This window comes from Schistocerca serialis, chromosome 2 (genome assembly GCF_023864345.2).
Source record: "Schistocerca serialis cubense isolate TAMUIC-IGC-003099 chromosome 2, iqSchSeri2.2, whole genome shotgun sequence".
NCBI classification, from domain to species: Eukaryota; Metazoa; Arthropoda; class Insecta; order Orthoptera; family Acrididae; genus Schistocerca; species Schistocerca serialis.
The window spans coordinates 842,064,655-842,084,959 of record NC_064639.1 but is presented as its reverse complement, the minus strand read 5'-3'; the positions used below and the strand labels follow the sequence as shown (position 1 = coordinate 842,084,959).

The following is a 20,305-nucleotide window of genomic DNA, read 5'->3' as shown; positions in this document are numbered from 1 at the left end:
AGCTTTTGCCCATGTGTGCCTGCTTGGGCCCTGCTGAAGGAGCGGCCACCTGCCCACTGACAGGATGAACGGGCGAGGCCAGCCGGCCAGCCTCCACATTGACCCTCCGCCTCAAGCAACACGAACGCGTTGCAGTCCGCCACTCACCCTGAGGTGAGGGTGGCCCCAATGTGCTGGGTACACTAGACGGTGCCTCGGTGGCTGTGTCAGCGGACGCAGCAAGTGACACCTGGGGTGTCTCAAGCGACGCGCCAGACCCTCCGCCGTCGCTACACCTCGAAGCAGCAGCCTGAAGGTGGCTGACCATGGCCAACAGCACGCTCAGCTGCTCGCGAACCGTGGCCAGTTCCTCCTGTGCCCGCACACAGCACGCACACACCCTATCCATCCTACTGCTAATATCTGGGCGTATAGAGTTGCAACAAATAAAACAGCGATATGCGACTGCACAGTTGCATCACCAGCGCCAGATTGAGCTGCGATATTAGTTACAAACTAAGTAATCAGATGACCATGACTACGCCACTATACAGATATTACAATGCGATCCTACCAGTCTTAGTACAAATGACAACCGCCTACACGATGTTACACTCTACCGTTATTAAAATTTGATACTACCCCTTTCTAATTTGAAAATACGCAAAGATCCGAAGAACTGCACCACACAAGCAGACAAACACACAAAGTAATTCGAATTAAACCTGCGGAACAAATACGAAAAAATGAATATACGACTAGTTTCTGCTACTGCTGCTCGCACACGTCACTCTGCAAGCACAGGTGAAACTGCACTGGCCTCTGTCTGCTGCTAACTGACTCTGCGAAATAAACAGAAAGCACTGGCTGTCCAAAACAAGCAACTCGCTAACGACTCCGCGAACTTATACTTTACAGCTATCAATAAGCAATATAACTCCTCTCAAATAAGAGAATAAGCAAGGATTTTATGTAATTAAATATGCAAGCGCACAAACACTTGGAAAGAAATTAAGAATAAAACTACAAAACAAATACGAAAGCTAAATACGCGACTCCCTACTGCACTGCTGCTGCACTGCTGCTGCACTTTTACACATATGATTTAAATTCTCTACTTTATTACTTATGGCATCGAATTCAATCTTCAAAGCACCCATGCCTTCGCTTACATTACTACATTCCTTGCTTTCAGAGTCGACTTTGGCGTTTAACAAACCTAAATTTGTCATTTGAGTATTTAATTGAGAATTTACTAAGTCTAGTTCTTTACTTAGAGTCGCACTCTGAGCATTTAATTGAGGATTTAATGAGTTTAACTTAAGACTCTGGGCTTTGATTAAATTTATCAACTCAGCCCAGTCAGGCACTTCTTTGCAAATCTTCATGGCCATAGCTGGGTCTGGAGTTTCCCCAACCTGTTGTATATTTTCCATACTTTCATATGCCTTAGCTCTTGTAAGCATTTAAAACTAACTTTAAATATGATAATTACACAACAACAGTTCACTAACAGTATCTTGTACCACTTTATGCTAAAGTAATCAAGTTTTGTTTTACGCTGACCCAGCGTAGAATTCTCGTTGCGTGGGTGAGCGGATTTGGAAGCAGGTCAGCACTGGTGAACAGCAGCTGGTGTTGGTGGCGTCGGATGTATGTTGGTTTCCACGTCTGCATCCCTGCGACGTGTTTGAGAGCTGTATATTCCCCGCAATGGATCTTCTTAGCTGAAGCATTTTATGCGTACTACTTCTTAGACAAATATATTGATATCTTCTTTACTACATTTATCATTGTGAATTTTTCACTTCTTCAATGTTTACCCATTTAAATTTTGCTGCACTGGATACTTGAACATATTCCAATGTATTGGAGTAATTCCCTTGTATTATTATGTTTGGTTATTATGGCAACTCATAACAGCTTCTCTCAGTTTTGACTTAATGTTTTCTTGGTCCTTTCACATAGGTCTCCACATTCTAATGTTCTGACGAATTAAAGTGTGAGTATGGATCTGAGTTATATTGGCTTATTCCCCCAAAACATCTTCCACTTCTTTATGAGGTGACTTACTTGTAATTTGCAGCCACTCTTCTTAACTGAATAGCCGGCTGCTGGAAACCCTCTTCACTTCCTCTCTGTGTCAAATTACACTAGGTACAGGAATTTTTAGACTCTTTCTACTTATGAAATAAGTAGACAAACAAACTTAACTTTTCGTCAACTAACTAAGTATTTGACCTCCATACACAATAAAAATTTCACTTTCCAATGAATACCGTATTTACTCGAATCTAAGCCGCACTTTTTTTCCGGTTTTTGTAATCCAAAAAACCGCCTGCGGCTTAGAATCGAGTGCAAAGTAAGCGGAAGTTCTGAAAAATGTTGGTAGGTGCCGCCACAACTAACTTCAGCCGTCGAATATATACAGGCATGCTTTGCAGGCACAAAGATAAATACTGGCGCCAAAACCTCTGCGCCAGTAAATAAATTTCAAAAAAGTTGGAATACGAGCTTTTTTTCTCCGCCCCGAATTTCGACCATTGCTTTTTCATACATTATCCAACGAAATAAATACAAATTCCGTATTGTTAATCTTCGAATGTAGCAGCTTTTCAATGTACTACGAAAATCCGACTGGCAAGACTGTCTGCGATGTTTGTCAGTACGGCCAATTCTACGTTCTGAATTTTTTCCTACCTGTGAGAAGAGTTGGTTGTTAACGGGAACTTTTATGAATTGTGAATCACATGCAGTATTCTCTTCACCATAAGAATAATACGAATATAAACATTTTGCCATGTATTCTTTAGTGTTTGCTGCTATCTCATTTAAATCCTGCCTGCCTAATAAACTACGAAACTAGAGTGAGAACAGCAAACGCAGGAGTATACACATATCATGTCATGTTTATATTCGTATTATTCTTATGCCTAATAGAGATACAGTCAGAAATGAAGCACGGAAATTGACTAGATTTTTAAATCTAAGATGACTCTAATTTCTGTGCAGAAAGTAATGTACTAAAGAGGAGTCTGCAAAGATTTTCAAACGGAGAAAAATTTTCACTAAACTCTCATTCAGAACATCTTCTATCATACGCAGTTTATTATGTGGTTCTTGTTGATCATTATCAAACCAAGCAGCAGTGTAAATAACAACAAATAGCAGTCTCTTGCCATTGTTTCGCAACTGAGACAATTCCTTTCTCTTTTTTTTGTAAGCAGCGGTAGCACGCACAAAAGCAAACCATGCCGCGAGTGGCGACAGGTCGTAAACACTCATTATCAGAATGCGACAAACAATGCATGACACAGTACAGTAATGCATTTTCAGCTTAGAGTGACGTAAACATCTATAACAAAGAGAACGGCACTTATCAGATCAAAGAAAAATAAGGAATCAATTCAAACCAGACGAAGCACGTGAAAAACGAAGGGTACCCGTATAAATACGGACGGAGCGCCTGACGCATAGCAACGGCTACCTGGTAAAGCTTAACTACTAAGCTTACGTCTCGAACCAAACTACTGTAGCTGTATCGTCATTCATTCGACCTAAATTGTGTCTCATATTACTATGGACCAACTTTGTTTCGATTTGGAGGTGCGGCCTAAAACTTTTCTCTCTCCTTGAATTTCGAGTCTCAAATTTCAGGTGCGGCTTAGATTCGGGAAATTTTTTTTTTTCCTTTATTTCGAGTCTCATTTTTCAGGTGCGACTTCGAGTGCGGCTTAGATTCGAGTAAATATGGTATGTAACTTCCTGCAAGTCTCTCATACACTCGGACATTAGAAACAAATTGAGTTACAGTTAAAAGAAAGTTGGCTTGGATACCATGACCTCTCTTAACATGAATCATAAAATGAGTCTTGCCTCTAACAAAGTTGCGTCAAGAGTCTACAAGAGTACTTTTTGCAACTGTTTTTGTTTTAATAACAATAGTCACTGGCACAATAAGCACAGAGCTGCATATAAACTCCTGGTTCTTCCTTACACACTCACTAAAACATCTATGGATTGCCCGACGGGTACTTGTCGGAGCCGTCCGACTGCTGTGTCTACTTTCTTCACATGACAGATTTTAAACCTGCACACGCAAACATGTGACATGCAGTAGGTAGGATTCTACCATCCCACACTCATATCCAGAATATCATGTGTTTGAGATGGTAGAAGGCTGAGTGGTTCTAGAATTCACACAGAAATTCTCGAATCACTACAATACACCCTGTAAAAGCCTACTACAGCATAGTCTACTGCATCACATGATCACGAGCTAAGGTGTGGGTTTTCATGTGAAGACTATTTTCTGACGACTCAATGGTTGGTCACAGTGTGGCCTTATAAGATAGCATTCCCTTTCCTAGCCTCTAACTGGCCACAACTAAGAGACAGAGACTCCACTGCAGCTTTACAACAGTTCTGTGATGTCAGTCACCGCTAACAGTCTTTAGTGATGAGTCACTGGGGGGAGTCACTGCGTGGAAGTTTGTGGTATGAGCAGAAGTGTGTTCACTGCTAATAATATTTAGTTTTACTACAGTATTATTAAGCTTTGATTACAATTCAGTGAATTCGTAGCTTGTATTCAGATGATAAGGTAGAACACATATATGTGAATATAACATAATGCAATAGTGCATATAACATAATGCAAGAGTTCGCTGTCATTAATTTGGAAGTTCATAGCAAGGGGCATTGTGATTGCATCAAGTGCATGAGTTCACTGTCATTAATTTGGAAGTACAAAGTAAGGTGTATTGTGATTGTATCAGGCATCATGTTAAATGTGTGTCAAACATCTCAACATTAAATTCCTGATGACCATTAAAAAATTACACACTCATTATTGCAAAACAGACCTGCACATTCCTATAACAGATTCACAGACCTGAATAATAAACAAAACCATGACTGTGCAAGATCTTCTGTGAGAGGGGACAGCCTTAGATGACACCAGGTGATCAAACATAGCTCTGGCGACATGTGCCTGATGTATATGTATCCATGAGAAAACCCCATGCGAACTGTTTGGTTGTTACAACAACCCACACTCTCATGTTCTTGAGATTTGCATGGTGCCCAGTTGAAATATAATGGACTTTAATTTATGATGACTGGCAGTAAATTGGAAACTTCTTTGAACATTACATCAGAACTAGGTTGCTTGTAAAAACATTCAATGATTAATGTGAGTTCACCTAAGCCAGCTGCTCAGTTCCAGATAACTTCACAATAAGACTTAATTTTGACCATGATATGCATAATGTTTTTGGCAATTGCATTGAACACTTCTCCCTCCCCCCCCCCCCCCCTTCCCCCCATGACGTTCGATGTCTAACTTGCCATTTCCAGGAACATTCCATGACTTGAGTGTGGCAGCATTAGCACTGCAAGGAGATGAGAAAATTTTCAGAACAAAGATGCACAGAATAATAAGTTCTTACCTATTTTGACAGTTGCTGTACTGGGATCGTCACAATCTTGCTGTGGTGCACACTTCGTAATTTCAAAAATATAATAACCTGGGAAGTGCATTGTATCATACTTCATTTCCATTCCCAAGTCAGCAATACTGCTGTCATTGTCAGAGAAAAACTTTTCCTTCTGTTTTATTTTACCATCTCTCCTCACAACCACTTCATATTTTGCAGGCTCTTCACTAAAGGGATGATGCCAATGAGCTATCAGCAATGGCAACTGCCATTCAATGTACACAAATTTATTTTTCCACTTTGGTGTAAAGCGCACTGCTGAAATAAGAATATTAAATCAATTTGTACTCTATTCCTGCACACAGAGGGAAGGTGTTAGCAACGGACATACAATTGCACAATTATTCTTGCAATGACAAAAATACCCTTATGTTTTACTTCTGACATAGTTAATGTTACAGTCTTACACTTTAAAACAAGTAATGACAAATGAATACAAACATATCATCAGGAAAATTATCTTTTAAGTACAGTGGACTCAAAAAATGAAATTATAAAGCTACTTCAAAGTGATACTGAAACACTAAAAACAGAATTATTCACTATAAAGAAAGAAACCGATAGATTAATATGTGAAAAGCAGCCCTGAAATACAACAAATGGAAAAGCAAGACGGCGAAAACACATGTGCCCCTACGACCACTAAAAACAACACATACAGCATTTCCGATGTCATGATAAACTTAGCAAGCCAAAAATCTGTAGATAAATACAAATGGAAGACAGAGACACACTATAAAAGTAAAGAATACACCACAGCTGTGCAAAGGGATGAAAATGAGTTTCTAATAATTGGCGACTCACTGCTGAAAAATATTGCTGTCCCCAACTGCAAAATCGACATCAAACTGCGAATTAGAATGAAAAAAATCAACAATTTTTTTAAAAAATGGTAAATTCAAAGCAAACAAATACAAAACCAGATTCTGGAACCAAGGTTAATTACAGTTGTATCTTTATACATGGAACAAATTCATTAAGAAGCAGAAGTGACAAAGGAATTATTAACGAAACAAAAAATGTGATTTATTCAGCAAGACGTATCTATGCGGGATCCTGGCTGATACTTGGCAGAATCATAAAAAGATCAGTGAGTGACAAATATATCTCTAAAAAAAAATTATGCTGCCAAAGTACAGTGTGATCATCTTGGTGCTGTTTTCATAGATCCAAACAAATTTCTGAGTGAAAACTGCCTCGGAAAGGATGGCATGCATTTAAACAGTTAAGGGTCTGTAACACTCAACAGAATGTTTACAGGTGTCCGCAAAATGACCAGAAGAAAGGGAAACTAATATGGCCTGATGGGGGTGAAAAAGCAAAATATAAGCACCGCACGAAAAAGGAGGAACTACAGAATATGCTCTCAGAATGCAGCCCACAACATGTAAGTCAACAAAAGAAAAATTACATAAAAGTACTACATCAGAATATTCAATACGACGGTAACAAGAAACTAGAAGCAGAAGTGAAATACAACCAGACATACTATCAGACATGTATCAGTGAACATGCTCTAACTGAAACCCAGATACCTAACTTGACAATAAAGGACTGTATCTTATCTAGTTGCTTCTGTAGAACTTAACATAAGGGTGGTGGAGCTTCCATATATATTGAAACAGGAAAACTCCTAAAGACAGCAAACAGTAAAGGTGTGAGATGACCTATATAGAAAAAGACTTTGAAATTACTGGTGTAGTGACTGATGACTTTCGATTGTTTTGTGTGTACAGGTCACCAAGCGGCAAGATTAGCATCTTTCTGAAAAAAATGGTCAACTTACTAAGAAGAAATATGAAGAAAAACATTCTTATATGTGGAGACTTCAATACTGACATGGGAAAAGAATCAGAACCAAGATAATATTTTGAAGAATTGTTAATACAACACAATATGGAGGCAACAATATATGGACCAACAAGAGTGACTTCTCAAAGCCAGACAGTTATTGACAACATCATTACTAATGTTAATAGGTGTAACTATGAGTCACATGCAGTCCAAACAGAAATATCTTATCATCATAGACAGCTGATCTGCTTCTGCATAAGTAAGGACATAATATCTGACTCAAAACAAACAACCAAAGCAGTTAGGAACATCAGTAACAAAATATTAACACATTTAGAACAATATGAAGCAGGGACAACTGGAATGAAGCCCTACAGATGCAGAATGTAAATGAAAAATATGATTAATTTATTACAAAAATTAAACACCATTTTAATGTAGAATTCCACAAAACAAAGACATAAAAAAAAGATGCAGGATCAGACAAAGTGGATTACTAGTAAGGTAACAGAACAGCGAAGGAAGCTGCAGGATCTGAGATGGAGGGGTGAAGATGAAAATTACAAAATGCTGGCAAAGGAAGTATAGAAAAATGATAGGAGAGGCAAAATCAAGAGCAATATATGCTACCTTACTAAACTCAAGAAACAAGACAAAGGCAGCCTGGAATGCAATTAATGGTGAAAGACAGGAACAACCTGGACCAAACAAAGAAAAAGATATCAGGTCAATGAAAATAAACAACACAGTGATTACAGATGGTAGATAAATAGCTAACATAATCAATGATAACTATATACATGTGGTAGAGAACTTAAAATTAGAAAGAAATAGTCCACAATAAAGCAAGTAAGTGAGCAAATAATATCAGCTCTCTCAGAGAGAGAATTTTTCCAGTAAAACTGAAGATAAGCCAGGTGGTACCACTGTACAAGAAAGGTGATAAGGACAACCCCAACAACTACAAGCCAGTTTCACTGATATCAGGTTTCTCAAAAATCCTAGAAATGCTTGTGTATGATAGATTACTTGATTGTCTGGACAAATAAAACGTTCTCATACCATCACAGCACGGTTTTAGAAAGAGTAGATCTACGGAATCAGCAATTGCCAATCTGACAGGATACATTATACAGTGCTTAGATGAAAAACATGTTGTATCTGCAATGTTTCTGGATCTCTCCAAAGCATTCAACACTACTGACCATGAAATACTGATAAGAAGATTGGAAAACTATGGTACCCGAGGGCAAGCAGCTCCATCATATTTATAATGAGGCAGCTACCACAGTATGCAGACAAACTGCTTCTGTGCACAATATACCATGGGCTCTTCAAACCATAGCTGCAGCACGGAGTGGTAGTGTGGGGAAACTCAAACATTCAAGAAATAAAAAGGGTGTTCACATTACAAAAAAAAAGTAAGAATCATATTAAGAAGAAAGACTTCTGAAACACACAGAAATTGCTTCAAATGACTAGGCATCTTAACTTTTTCCTCCTGGTTCATGTATAAAACTGTACTAAGTGTCACAAAAGGTAGTGCAGATGGGTTACAAATGCTAGTGTACACACCCACAACACATGGAGGAAGAATGACACACAAAGCATACTCCACTGATTGACAATGTTTGAAAGAGAACCCCAGTATTCAGGTATCAAATTACTAAGAAGTCTGCCTCAAAAAACTGTGTGATAATGTACAAGACACTAAGTTTTCAAAGAACCTAATTTAAAAGACTATCTGGTGGAAAAAGAATTTTACAGTGTTGATGAGTACTGCTCAAATTAAATTTGTAAATATTGTTGATTATAATCAATGATGTTAGAACAGTTAGGAAGTATGTGATAATGAAGGTTTTTGTGTTTCTGACATGTCTTAGATTACATCTACAATTGCTGGACACCATTTAATACAGGATCAAATAAAATTCAATTCATATTTACATCCTTCTCCTATACCTGCTATCTTAAATTTAAGTAATACTTTTCTTACAAAATTTGTGTGAAGCATGTGCAAATGAGGAAAGCTGCCCACCAATTCCGAAAGATACATCAATTCATGATTCTTAACCTTGACAACAGAAATGCCACAAAGCAAAAACTACCAGCACTCTCATCTACATCTGCAACAGTAAGAACTATGCTTTTCAACTTGTGGTAGGTAAAGCTGCAGTTATTAGCTTCAAATATAGTTTCAGAGAAATGAGTGGTAAATAATTGAAAAATATACTTCTAAAAAGATATACAAAGAAAGCCTTTGGTCGTCTAAAATGGAAGGACTGACTGAAGGAACTGAAGAAAGCACAGCTAGGCTACAAAGATCACAGACCAGTACACAACATGCAGAAAACAGTTGTTACTGGTGGACCAACAACATCGGAAGCAGTACAGATTCAGGTACGAGCCTGGCAAGGATGGATGTTACGAGTAATTAGTTTCAACCTATTGAAAGCGATGGCACTTAAAAAACTCAGAGAATGCTTAAGAGATGTAATACCACATGAAAAAGGACAGCTGCCTTGTAAGTTCCCAATAACAGAGCAGCATGCAGCCATATTTCATCGCAAGCTGAAGAAATTATGTCAAATTCTGACAACAATATAACCACTTAATATACTACATATTTTTAAAAAATTGGGCCTATCTGAGAATAGATATTCAATGTAACAATAAAAGAGTTCAAAAGTTATGGTACACAATATACAAACTTACAGTGCAAAAAATTGATAAGTGTAACATCTGATTGCCAATACTTTCTGAATCACTACTTTAATTGTTCAGTATTTATATCAGAGTGTGATCATAAATTATTAATTATCAATGTCTCAAAAAATAAGTTAATGTAATTTTGCCAACTTGCAACCAAGCTATCACCTTCCAGATTAGCCTAGACTTCTGTTACAGCAGAGATCAAGCTGTCACCACAACTTTTGTTTCAAAACTACAGAAAAAAAATGATGCTGCTATGGTGGCAATTGAAGGTAATGTCAGATGACCTAACATAACAATAAACACCTGTGAATGACACTAAATGACTCCAATGTTGGTACTTAAAATACATTGCTTCTCATTGGTTACCTACAATTATCCTCCTACAGGATATACAAATACACAGTATACCAATCCGTGTACTGCATAGGAAATAGCCTTGGCTGACTCTACTGCTGTACTTGGCATAAGCCACTTACTTGTGTACACTTGGACACATTTGTTCCACAATAGTTTTAACACAGCATAAATATCTCAAAGAATTGCATTTTTAACCATCAGCTGCAGAAATAAACCTTTATTCTCAATATTATTTACCAATTTCAGAATAAAGATTTATTTGTACAGCAAATGGTTCAAAATGCAGTTCTTTAAGTATCTGACAGTTTTAGAATACCACTTCACTAAAATATTAACATTTTTTTCAATTACTGCTGATAGTAAGGACAGATTTATAATTTTATTATATACAGTTTTTTGTTACACTAACCCAAAAATTAAAAACTTTTCCATCTGATCTACAACTACATAAACATATATGTACATATATATGTATACAGTAAATCTAATACATTACATACAATGCAGTGCACAGCAGAGGGCATTTCCCATTGGCCATTGTACCACATATTATAATTTCTTCCTGTAGAGGATGCAGGAAGAATTACTGTTTAAGTGTGTCTGTGCATGACCTTTCTGTGGTTTGTCAGGTGCACAATTTTTTACATTTCTGCACATTCAAAACAAATTGCCAAACTTTGGAGCTATCTGAAGTTTCTTTGCACTGGATATTGAAAAGCCACTATCTCCTTGCACCCAATATCACAACTGGCAGTACAATTGTTATTTTTGTACCTTCTTGGAGGTTTCTTGTTCCTGAAAGCCTGTTACAGTATACGTGCACTGATCAATATACGCTTTATAGTGCCGACAAAGAATTACTGTAGTTAAAATGTTGTTGCAGAGACCCTCCACTCAGAAATGAAATGACAGCTAAGTATGATGTGTAACTTAATTGTGGGACCATATTCAAAAGTGTTTTTGAGTTACTATACATTTAAAATTTTTCAGAACTTTTTTTTCATTACAAGGTTCTGTGTTCTCTCAACCTATGCCACCACAGCTATTTAATCGAGAGTAGCAGACGAAAAGTTTGTTCGAAAGTATCATGGTAAAAGTCTGATTTTGTAGTAGTCAGAAACTTACTGCAGTTTCTTTATCCACTAACTACACTGATCAGCAACACAAATACTGTGAGTAATGAACCCAGTAACTGAGTAACACGTACCTCTTATTTTGTCAAACACAAAGAGTTTAAATATTACAAAATATTGGTTATTCAGAAAATAACCAAACCACCAACAGAAAAATATTTAGCCAAGAAACTCACTCAAGCAATAAGTACAGTGACTACCAAAGAAGAATAAAAAGGTATAATAGCATACACCTGTCTATTGGTGAGTCCAGCCTGAAGGTAAATCTACCAAATTCATCCTGTGTTCCATGAGATGCATGGTATTCTAACATGATGTTTTGGTCAGTCATATTGGGACTGAGGAGTCGGCAACTGTAAAACAACTCCTTAATATTGAACCTCTTTGCTGCTCTCTTACTCAGTTCTATTGTTCGGCAAAGAGACCAACTCCTCTCCATGCCACTCAGACGAAACTGCAGTTCTGCGAAAATAAAAATGTGTCATTAGAAATAGAATAACCCTGTCAGTGATGTATTACATCTCAGATGGTTTACTGAAATATAAAAATTAAGATTTAAACAACATTCATGTATATATAAATAATTCATTTTGGTGAGTGGAAGATCTGTTTCTCTTCACTCTGATTCTGTTTTGTATTTGTAAGACCATCTTAACACACAGTTAACAGGAGTCTACTGTGTATATTTTACACCCTAAATCAAATAATGCTTCAGTATAGCCATTTAAGTGTATACAGTGCCAGGAAATTATAGCCATAACACCATCAGTTCAAGATACAAAGAGTTTGTAAAATCTGAGGATACAGTGAGAATATGAATCATTTCAGATGATTGTAGAAGTTCTGCTGGAATTCAGTCTGTAGACTGATAACTGCCCTCCATCTAAGAAGACATACTTTGCTGGAGAAGTTACTGAAGTCTTGAAAGTTAGAATCATAACAGAACAAGCAAGGGGATAAACTGTGTTGCTATTTGGCATGGTCAAAGTAGTTATTTGTGGATCATAATGCATACCTCATTCTCTTACAGTTGGAGGAGTAAACATAACAATTCATCAAATAGTTGAAGTGCCACTGGTGAGTGGCTTTACTCCTCATATTAATTATAATCCACCATGGGTTTTTCATTCCAGTATATCTTACAGTTTCCATTTGTCATCTGTATGACTGAGTATTTGTTTTCTCTCTCGTTTTCTGTACCCTCTACATTTATCTCTTCAATACAGGACTGCTAGCAAAAGCATACAAAGTATATACTGTTATTATGAGCATATGCTCTGCTATCATCACAAGAAGTTCATCTAGCAGTTGATGTTGGAGTGAATGGGCATAGTTAAGTCATACCATACATCAATAATAAATTTATGGTACATTTCGCATTATATACTGAATAAGATGTTGTTATGTTCTCTATGTAACAGCAGGAATAGTTCACATAATTTTCATTTATTTTATTTTCAGAGTTAAGTAACACACACACACACACACACACACACACACACACACACACACAGGCTAGTGTGATTATTCTAATCGTTTTGTTTGTCTAATCACCACTCACCATTTAAATGTCATTGTCTCTCCTCATTTTTATTTGTGAACAATGTGTATTTAGCTAACATTCTCTTGTCAGAAAAGAAATTAATGAATCTTCCATCATGTATCATTGCAAGCAGCACTCCTTCCCATCTTCACTGCACCAGCTTGCAGTCACTATCATTTGACGGAGATGAAGGTACTTACAAACATGTTTGCATACTTTATTCATTGCTTAGCTACGGAGTATTAACTTTTCAGCCGTTATGTATTATATCAAGTTTGTTTTGCCACTCTGTGGTGAAAGCAAATGTTGTAAATGGTAACGAACATCACTGAAGTCAGTTCTTCAAAACACTATTTAGTTAGTTAAGTAATATAAAAAATGTGACAATGCAAAAGAGCATAAATTATTATGGAAAAGATAGATTGTTACCTTATAGAGGAGACATTGAGTCATAGACTGGCATAACAAAAATACTGCTACAAATTTGAGCTTGCAGCCAAAAGGTCTTCTTCTAAAGTAGAAAACACACACACACACACACACACACACACACACACACTCATTCAGTCACAACTCACACACACAACTGCTGTGCACGGCCAATGAGGCCAGCCTCAGTGGTCTTTTGGCTGAAAGCTCAAATGTATAGCAGTCTTTTTGCTGTGCGTGTCTGTGACTCAACATCTACTCTTTATGGTGAGTAGCAGTCTGTCCTTTTCATAATACTTTCATCATTCCATCCTAGATTTTCCATTGTTCAAAATAGTTTAAGGTAAAACATAATGTTAAGTACAGACAATTCCCTTTAGAGCCTTTAAATTTCAGGGACAAAATTGGTGCTCAATATTTAGCTTTCATACTTTTGCAACAGCAAAAACTCCTTTAAGTTCTTGACATCTTACAAGAAACACAAAGAAAGAAAAAAGACTAAACGCCCATTGACGACACTGTTCATGACAGGGCACATGCTCAGACTGAATAAGGATGGGGAAGGAATTTGGGTGTGCTCATTTAATCTCAGCATTTGCCTTACGTGACCTTACGTGAAACTAAGGATCATCTGAACCTATATTAACCTCCCTCCTGAACGTGCGTCCAGTGTCTAAGCCATTGCCCATCTCATTTTGTAAGAAAGTAGAGAAGATCTTTAATTCAATTGGCAATTAAGAAAAAAAAAAGCATATGTGTATTCAAAGTTACCCATGACACACATGCACTTACAAATTAGCTTGCAGTCACTGAGAATGAACATTATAGTGACAGATGGAAATGTGTAATGAATAAGTTTTATATGCCATGTAACAATTACATTAATATATTTCTAACTGAGTCGACTCCAAAATGCTCAACATGTTTTGTGTTGAATATTAATTATATCATTACTAAAGTAGCAGATAGTAAACACACAAATTATTTAATGAGATGCTGATTAAATTATGTGGAAGTTGGATCTGAAATACAAAGTGATCATTCTGAGATCGAGTTAATAACCTTTTTAACACACCTGATTAGTCTGTAACAGGACGATTACAATATCATGCAGACAGCAGCCATTTCTACGACACACGTACTTTCTACAAATCGGACAAAACAGAAAGGTAAAATAATGTGATACATTGGTTGTTCCTCAAACTGGTTCATTGAAGATGGTTCTAGCGATAACTGCAGTTGGAAAACCTACTGCATACAGACTAATCATATTCTGCCTCAAGATTTTACATATATCACTGAACGGGAATTCTCTGTCATGGGATGACAATGTTCCAGCAGTATCTGCAGAATATACACTTAATGACAAGCATTTTGTGTCATCTGAATCCTGACAATGTAGTAAATATTAATAATTCATTCTTTTTTTATGTGTTGGACCAAAATAAAGTTATATTTATGTTGGATCTAGGAGAGCTGACTCCCAAAGCCACAGAAATCACAATATGAATAGTAAAATCTGACATAGTTAGGATAAGTTGCTCACTAGGTATTTTATTATGCCAAGGAAACAGTGCTGTGATTTCAGGTCTTCAGCTGTAGTAAAAATGTTATAGGACATTAAGATAATACTGCCACCTTGCAAATTACTGATAAATTATAAAAGGGATACCTCTGCAATTAAACAGGTAACTCCAAACTCAATTTAAGAAGGACCCGCCTTCCACGAGAAGATAGGAAGTGAAGATTTTCCTTCCCTTCATAGGAGTTTGATCAGCAAGAGTTTGTGTTTGGAATGAAGACTTCTTTTTTCTCAAAAACAATTATTTCCTTTTCATCATTGTTCCCTTTTAGAGATCAGCACTTGTCCCTGTTTCCCAGTGTAAAATGATATGTTATCTCATCTGACAGTGAAATATGAGTGTGGCAAAGGGTAGACATGGCGTGCTCCAGCCAACGTAAATGAACCAGTGCAGATGGATAATGTGGAGAGATTGACAGCTATCAGAAGTTGCAGTTTCACCACATATCTACCAAGCTGTGAGTTGTTAGTATGGATAATAATGGTGCTTTAGTTGAAAACTTGAAAATGGGGGAATTCCATAGTCCCTAAGATAATAACGACAACAAAGAAACTGAACATAACAGATATTTAATAATCGAGACCATTCTCCAAAAGAGAAATCAAAGCCTGAATTAATTAGAAATGCACCCATTTTGTCAAAAGAAAGGTTAATAACTTACAGCAAACTGACTTTTATTAAATTTACATCTATGAAAATTAATGACAGCTAAATTGGATCATGATTTAATCAATTAATTGTTGAAGCTATCCAATATCTCACTGCAGTATTGTGAAGTAAACATTTTTCCTTTTCTTATTAAGTCTGTTAGTATGGCATCCTCTGTGTCTCAAAAATTTGTAACTACCATTTTTCCAGTTGATTGTACAGTCTTTGCTGTCTTTGAAGCGGATTCACCACAAGTAACCCATTGTTTTGATTCTTGTTGAACTTCTGGAGAATTCAGTTCTCATTGCTGATGAAAACTCAATGTAAAAATTTGTTTAGATCTCTCTTAAATTGTTTCAAACACAGCTTCAAAGTTGAAAGCCACATCCACTCGCTGTTCACGATCACCTACTGTCGCACTGGGTGGGGATGTGGATGTGCCAGCATATGCATGTACACATGCATTCTGAATACGAAACAAATTTAAGATATGTTACCAAGTTCAATTAGTAGTTTGCGTGGCTGTCTATTACTCAGCATCTCTGTTATGTGCTGAGTAGTTACCTTTACTCAATCCAATGTTTATAACCAGCCCTGGAATTTCTGGTAGCATATTAGTTTTAACTTTAATCAGTCAACCAGCATGTAAACATATCACTGTAATTATAATTCAATATAAACTTTCTTTGGACAAAATCAATTACATTCATAAATGTTTGAAAACGGATAGAACAACTGCATTTTATTCTGTTATTTTCTGCTAAGTGACATAAGGTGAATGTAGAAGCACAGTATCCCAACAAAAACAAAAAAATCATCTTAGTAATGCCATGTCTAGATTGTAGTATATGGAGATTGGCAAAGGAAAATGTCCTGACTGCCATTTCTTCCCAAAATGCATTTTCAGTGCTGTTGTGTTCTCAGTATACTGCTGCATGTCCCTAGACTTGATCCAGATGCCAAAGTAAGTAAATGGTGTATGTGATCTGTGCCAAGCTGTGCTTCCCTTTGAGTTCCAAAATTTAAAAGATAAGAGAAGTGACTTTTGTTGACTACAATTCTACCATTTAAAAGCTCAATGCTTATTTCTGTACTGGTATTAACATAAATAATATACGGTGCCTCAGTATTAATGGCACAGTGGAACAATAACTTTCTTCCTGCTATTTTGTTGAAAACTGATGTTGTCGAGATCACTGCTGTGTACAAAACACAAGTTGATTTACGCAAAGAACAAATCAGGACCACCCCCTGTTCATAGAGCTATTTATTTACACAAATAGTGTCATTAATGGTTTTGAATCGACAGATTCATCTTCAGGGAGCTGTTCATGTTACATTTATGTTGCATTTGATGTTTACATTCATTGTGAGAAAAAAAGCCAACAACTAATGTAAACAACTTCAAATGTAATATAAATGAACTTGTTGTCCAAAACTGGTAACAGCACTATTTGTGTACATAAATAGCATTCTTAACAGTAACTTGTTGCTGTTCCCCTCTTTGCACTAATCAACTTGTAAAAACCCTCTGATTGGCACTTAGTGACATTCAGTTTCCTGGTACGGCATTTAGAACGTTCTTATTAAAGTACTTATTTTATAATTTCAACAATGCAAAATCCAGGATGGAATGTAACAATATTATGAAAAGGATAGTTGCTACTCAGCATATAGTGGAGATCCTGAGTTGCAGATAGGCACAACAAAAAGACTGTCAGAAAATGAGCTTTTGGCCAACAGGGCCTTTGTAGGAGACAGGAAACACACACACAGGGAGGGATAGCAGGGTAGTGGTGCTTTTGGGGATGGGGGGGGGGGGAGGGGGGGGCAGTACAATGCTGCTTGAGGGAGCATACAGGGATGAGGTGAAGAGAGGGTAGGGCAGTTTAGTGCACTCAGGAGATTAGACGGAGAGCGAGGGAGGTTTATCAGAGAAGAAGAGAGGTAAAAAACTGTGGTTGCGTCGGTGGAATAGAGGACTGTGTAGTGTTGGAATGGGAACAGAGAAGGGGCTAGAGAGTAAGGACAAAAACTAACAAAGGTTGAGGCTAGGAGGACTACGGGAACGCAGGATATATTGCAGGGAGAGTTCCCACCTGCGCACCTCAGAAAAGCTGGTGTTGGTGGGAAGTACCCAGATGGTACAGGCTGTGAAGCAATCACTGAAATTAAGAACATTGTGTTGGGCAGCAAGCTCAGCAATGGGGTGGTCCAACTGTTTCTTGGTCACAGTTTGTCGGTGGCAATTCATGTAGACAGACAGTTTGTTGGCTGTCATGCCCACATAGAATGCAGCACAGTGGTTTCACAGATAGGCCTGCATTTCATGGGATAGACGATGCTTGTGACCAGATTGGAGTATATGGTGGTGGGAGGATGTATGGGACAGGTCTTGCATCTAGGTCAATTACAGAGATATGAGCCATGAGGCAAGGGGTTAGGAGCAGTTGTTGTGTAGGGACGGATGAGAATATTGTGTAAGTTTGGAGGGCGGCGGAATACCACAGTGGGAGGTGTGGAAAGGATAGTGGATAGGACATTTCTCATTTCAGAGCACTGCAAGAGGTAGTCGAAACCCTGGCAGAGAATGTGATTCAGTTACTCCAGTCCTGGGTGGTACTGAGTGATGAGGGGAAAGCTGCTCTGTAGCCAGACAATGGGACTTTGGGAGCTGGTTGGTGACTGGAGAGATAGGGCATGGGAAGTCTGCTTTTGTACAAGGTTGAGAGAGTAATTATGGTCTGTGAAGGCCCCAATGAGAGCCCCAATGTATTTTGAAAGAGCCTGCTTGTCACAACAGATTCGACGGGCACAGGTGGCTAGGCTTTATGGAAGGGACTTCTTGGCATAAATGGGTGGCAGCTGTTGAACTGGAGGTATTGCTGGTGATTGGTAGCTTTGATATGGATGAAGGTATTGATATAGCCAACTTTGAGGTGGATCAAGTAGTACAAGGCGAAGCAAATGGGGGAAACGGTGTTGAGGTTCTGGAGGAATGTGGACAGGGTGTCCTTGCCCTTGATCCAGATCATGAAGATGTCAGCAATGAAACTGAACCAGGTGAGGGGTTTGGGATTCTAGGTATTTAGAGAGGATTTCTCAAGATGTCCCATGAATAAGTTGGCATAGGATGGTGCCATGCATGTGCCCATAGCCATACCCCAGATTTGTTTCAAAGGAGAAGTATCTGTGGGCGAGGAGATAGCTGGTCATGGAAATTAGGAAGGAGGTTGTAGGTTTGGAAAGGTACTGTTACACAGTTGTAAGGCCAGGGGCATTAGGCATGTTAGTGTAAGGGGAGGTGGCATTAGTAGTGATGAGCAGGGCACCATGTGGTAAAGGAACAGAACTGTGGAGAGTCGGGGAAGGAAATTGTTGGTATCTTTTACATAGGAGGGTAAGTGGCAAGTATTAGGCTAAAGGTGTTGGTCTATGAGAGCAGAGTTTCTATCAGTGGGGGCACAGTAACCAGCCACAATGAGGTGTTATGGGTGGTTGGGTCTATGAACTTTAGGAAGCATGTAGAAGGTGGAAGTGTGGGGAGTGATAGGATTGAGCAGAGAGACTCCGGGAAGAGGTCTTGGGATGGGCCTAATGATTTGAGGAGAGACTGAAGATCCTGCTGGATTTCTGGAATGGGGTCACTGTGGCAGAGTTCGTAGGCAGATGAATTTGACAGCTGGTGGAGTCCTTCCGCCAGGTAGTCCTCGCACTTCAAAAGAACAGCGGTGGAGCCTTTGTCAGCAGGTAGGATTTTAAGGTTGGGATCAGTTTTTAGGTGATGGATTGCAGTTCTTTCTGCAGATGTAAGGTTAGATTGCATGTTGAGGGATTCGGGGCATTATGATGAGGTGAGCTTTGAGGTTAAGAAATTATGTAAAGTTAACGGGGGCTGATGTGGTGGCAGTGGGTGTGGATGACGGTTGGATGGAGGAGTGAACTGAGTCAGGCAGGGTTCAATATTGGTCTTTGGTTGAGTCTGGTTGGTTGGGCTGGTGATGAAAAAGTGTTTCCATTGTAGGGACAGGGAGAAGGAGAGAATGCTGTTAACAAGTCCTGCATGACTGAATTTGGGAGTGGGGTAAAAGGTGAAGCCTTTGGAAAGGCCTGATACTTCTGGGGGGCTAAGGCTTTAGGGCAAAAGGTTCATGACTGTGATTCGGGTCTGTTCAGGTTCTGGATTCTGTATGGTGGTGGGAGTGAGTTTTTGACATTGAGGTAAATGTAGTGGGTCTGAGAGCCAAGGTTTGTCAGCTATGACGGGATGTGGGGGAGGTTTGGAGGTGGTTGTTGTAGAAGTGGTGGACAGTGGTAGTCCAAAACGAGAGCAGAAAGTGAACAAGGTCACCTTTTTTTTTTTTTTTTTTTTTTAATGCTGTGAGGAGCATAATTAAGTGGTATCAGAATTCCCTCTCAGTTTTTTGGATAAGTATCAGTTACATACAAACAGATATAAAATGCTTTCAAATTCTCCTGGCAAATGTCAGATTTGCCACCTGGTATGTTTTCAATTTTTACTGTTTATATATCAACCATCAATATTTTTCATTGTGGTTTGATAGTATAGATTAAAGTGCACTAGTTTGTCCTTGTGAGACTTCCTGGCAGATTAATACTGTGTGT

At 38.2% G+C, this 20,305-nt stretch overlaps 1 protein-coding gene across 2 annotated transcripts in view; it reads right to left on the bottom strand.

The window, feature by feature from the left end:
- The window catches only part of LOC126458112 (uncharacterized), a 161,894-nt gene that overhangs the window by 106,631 nt on the left and 34,958 nt on the right, over window positions 1-20,305 (bottom strand). Inside the window, exons 4-5 of one of the 2 annotated variants that reach the window (XM_050094941.1) lie at window positions 11,708-11,938; window positions 5,430-5,735 (exon numbers count right to left, since the gene is read on the bottom strand). In XM_050094941.1, the coding sequence (XP_049950898.1) occupies window positions 5,430-5,735; window positions 11,708-11,938 (537 nt within the window). The remainder of the gene's footprint in view (window positions 1-5,429; window positions 5,736-11,707; window positions 11,939-20,305) is intronic. The other variant, XM_050094942.1, reaches the window with a different exon arrangement.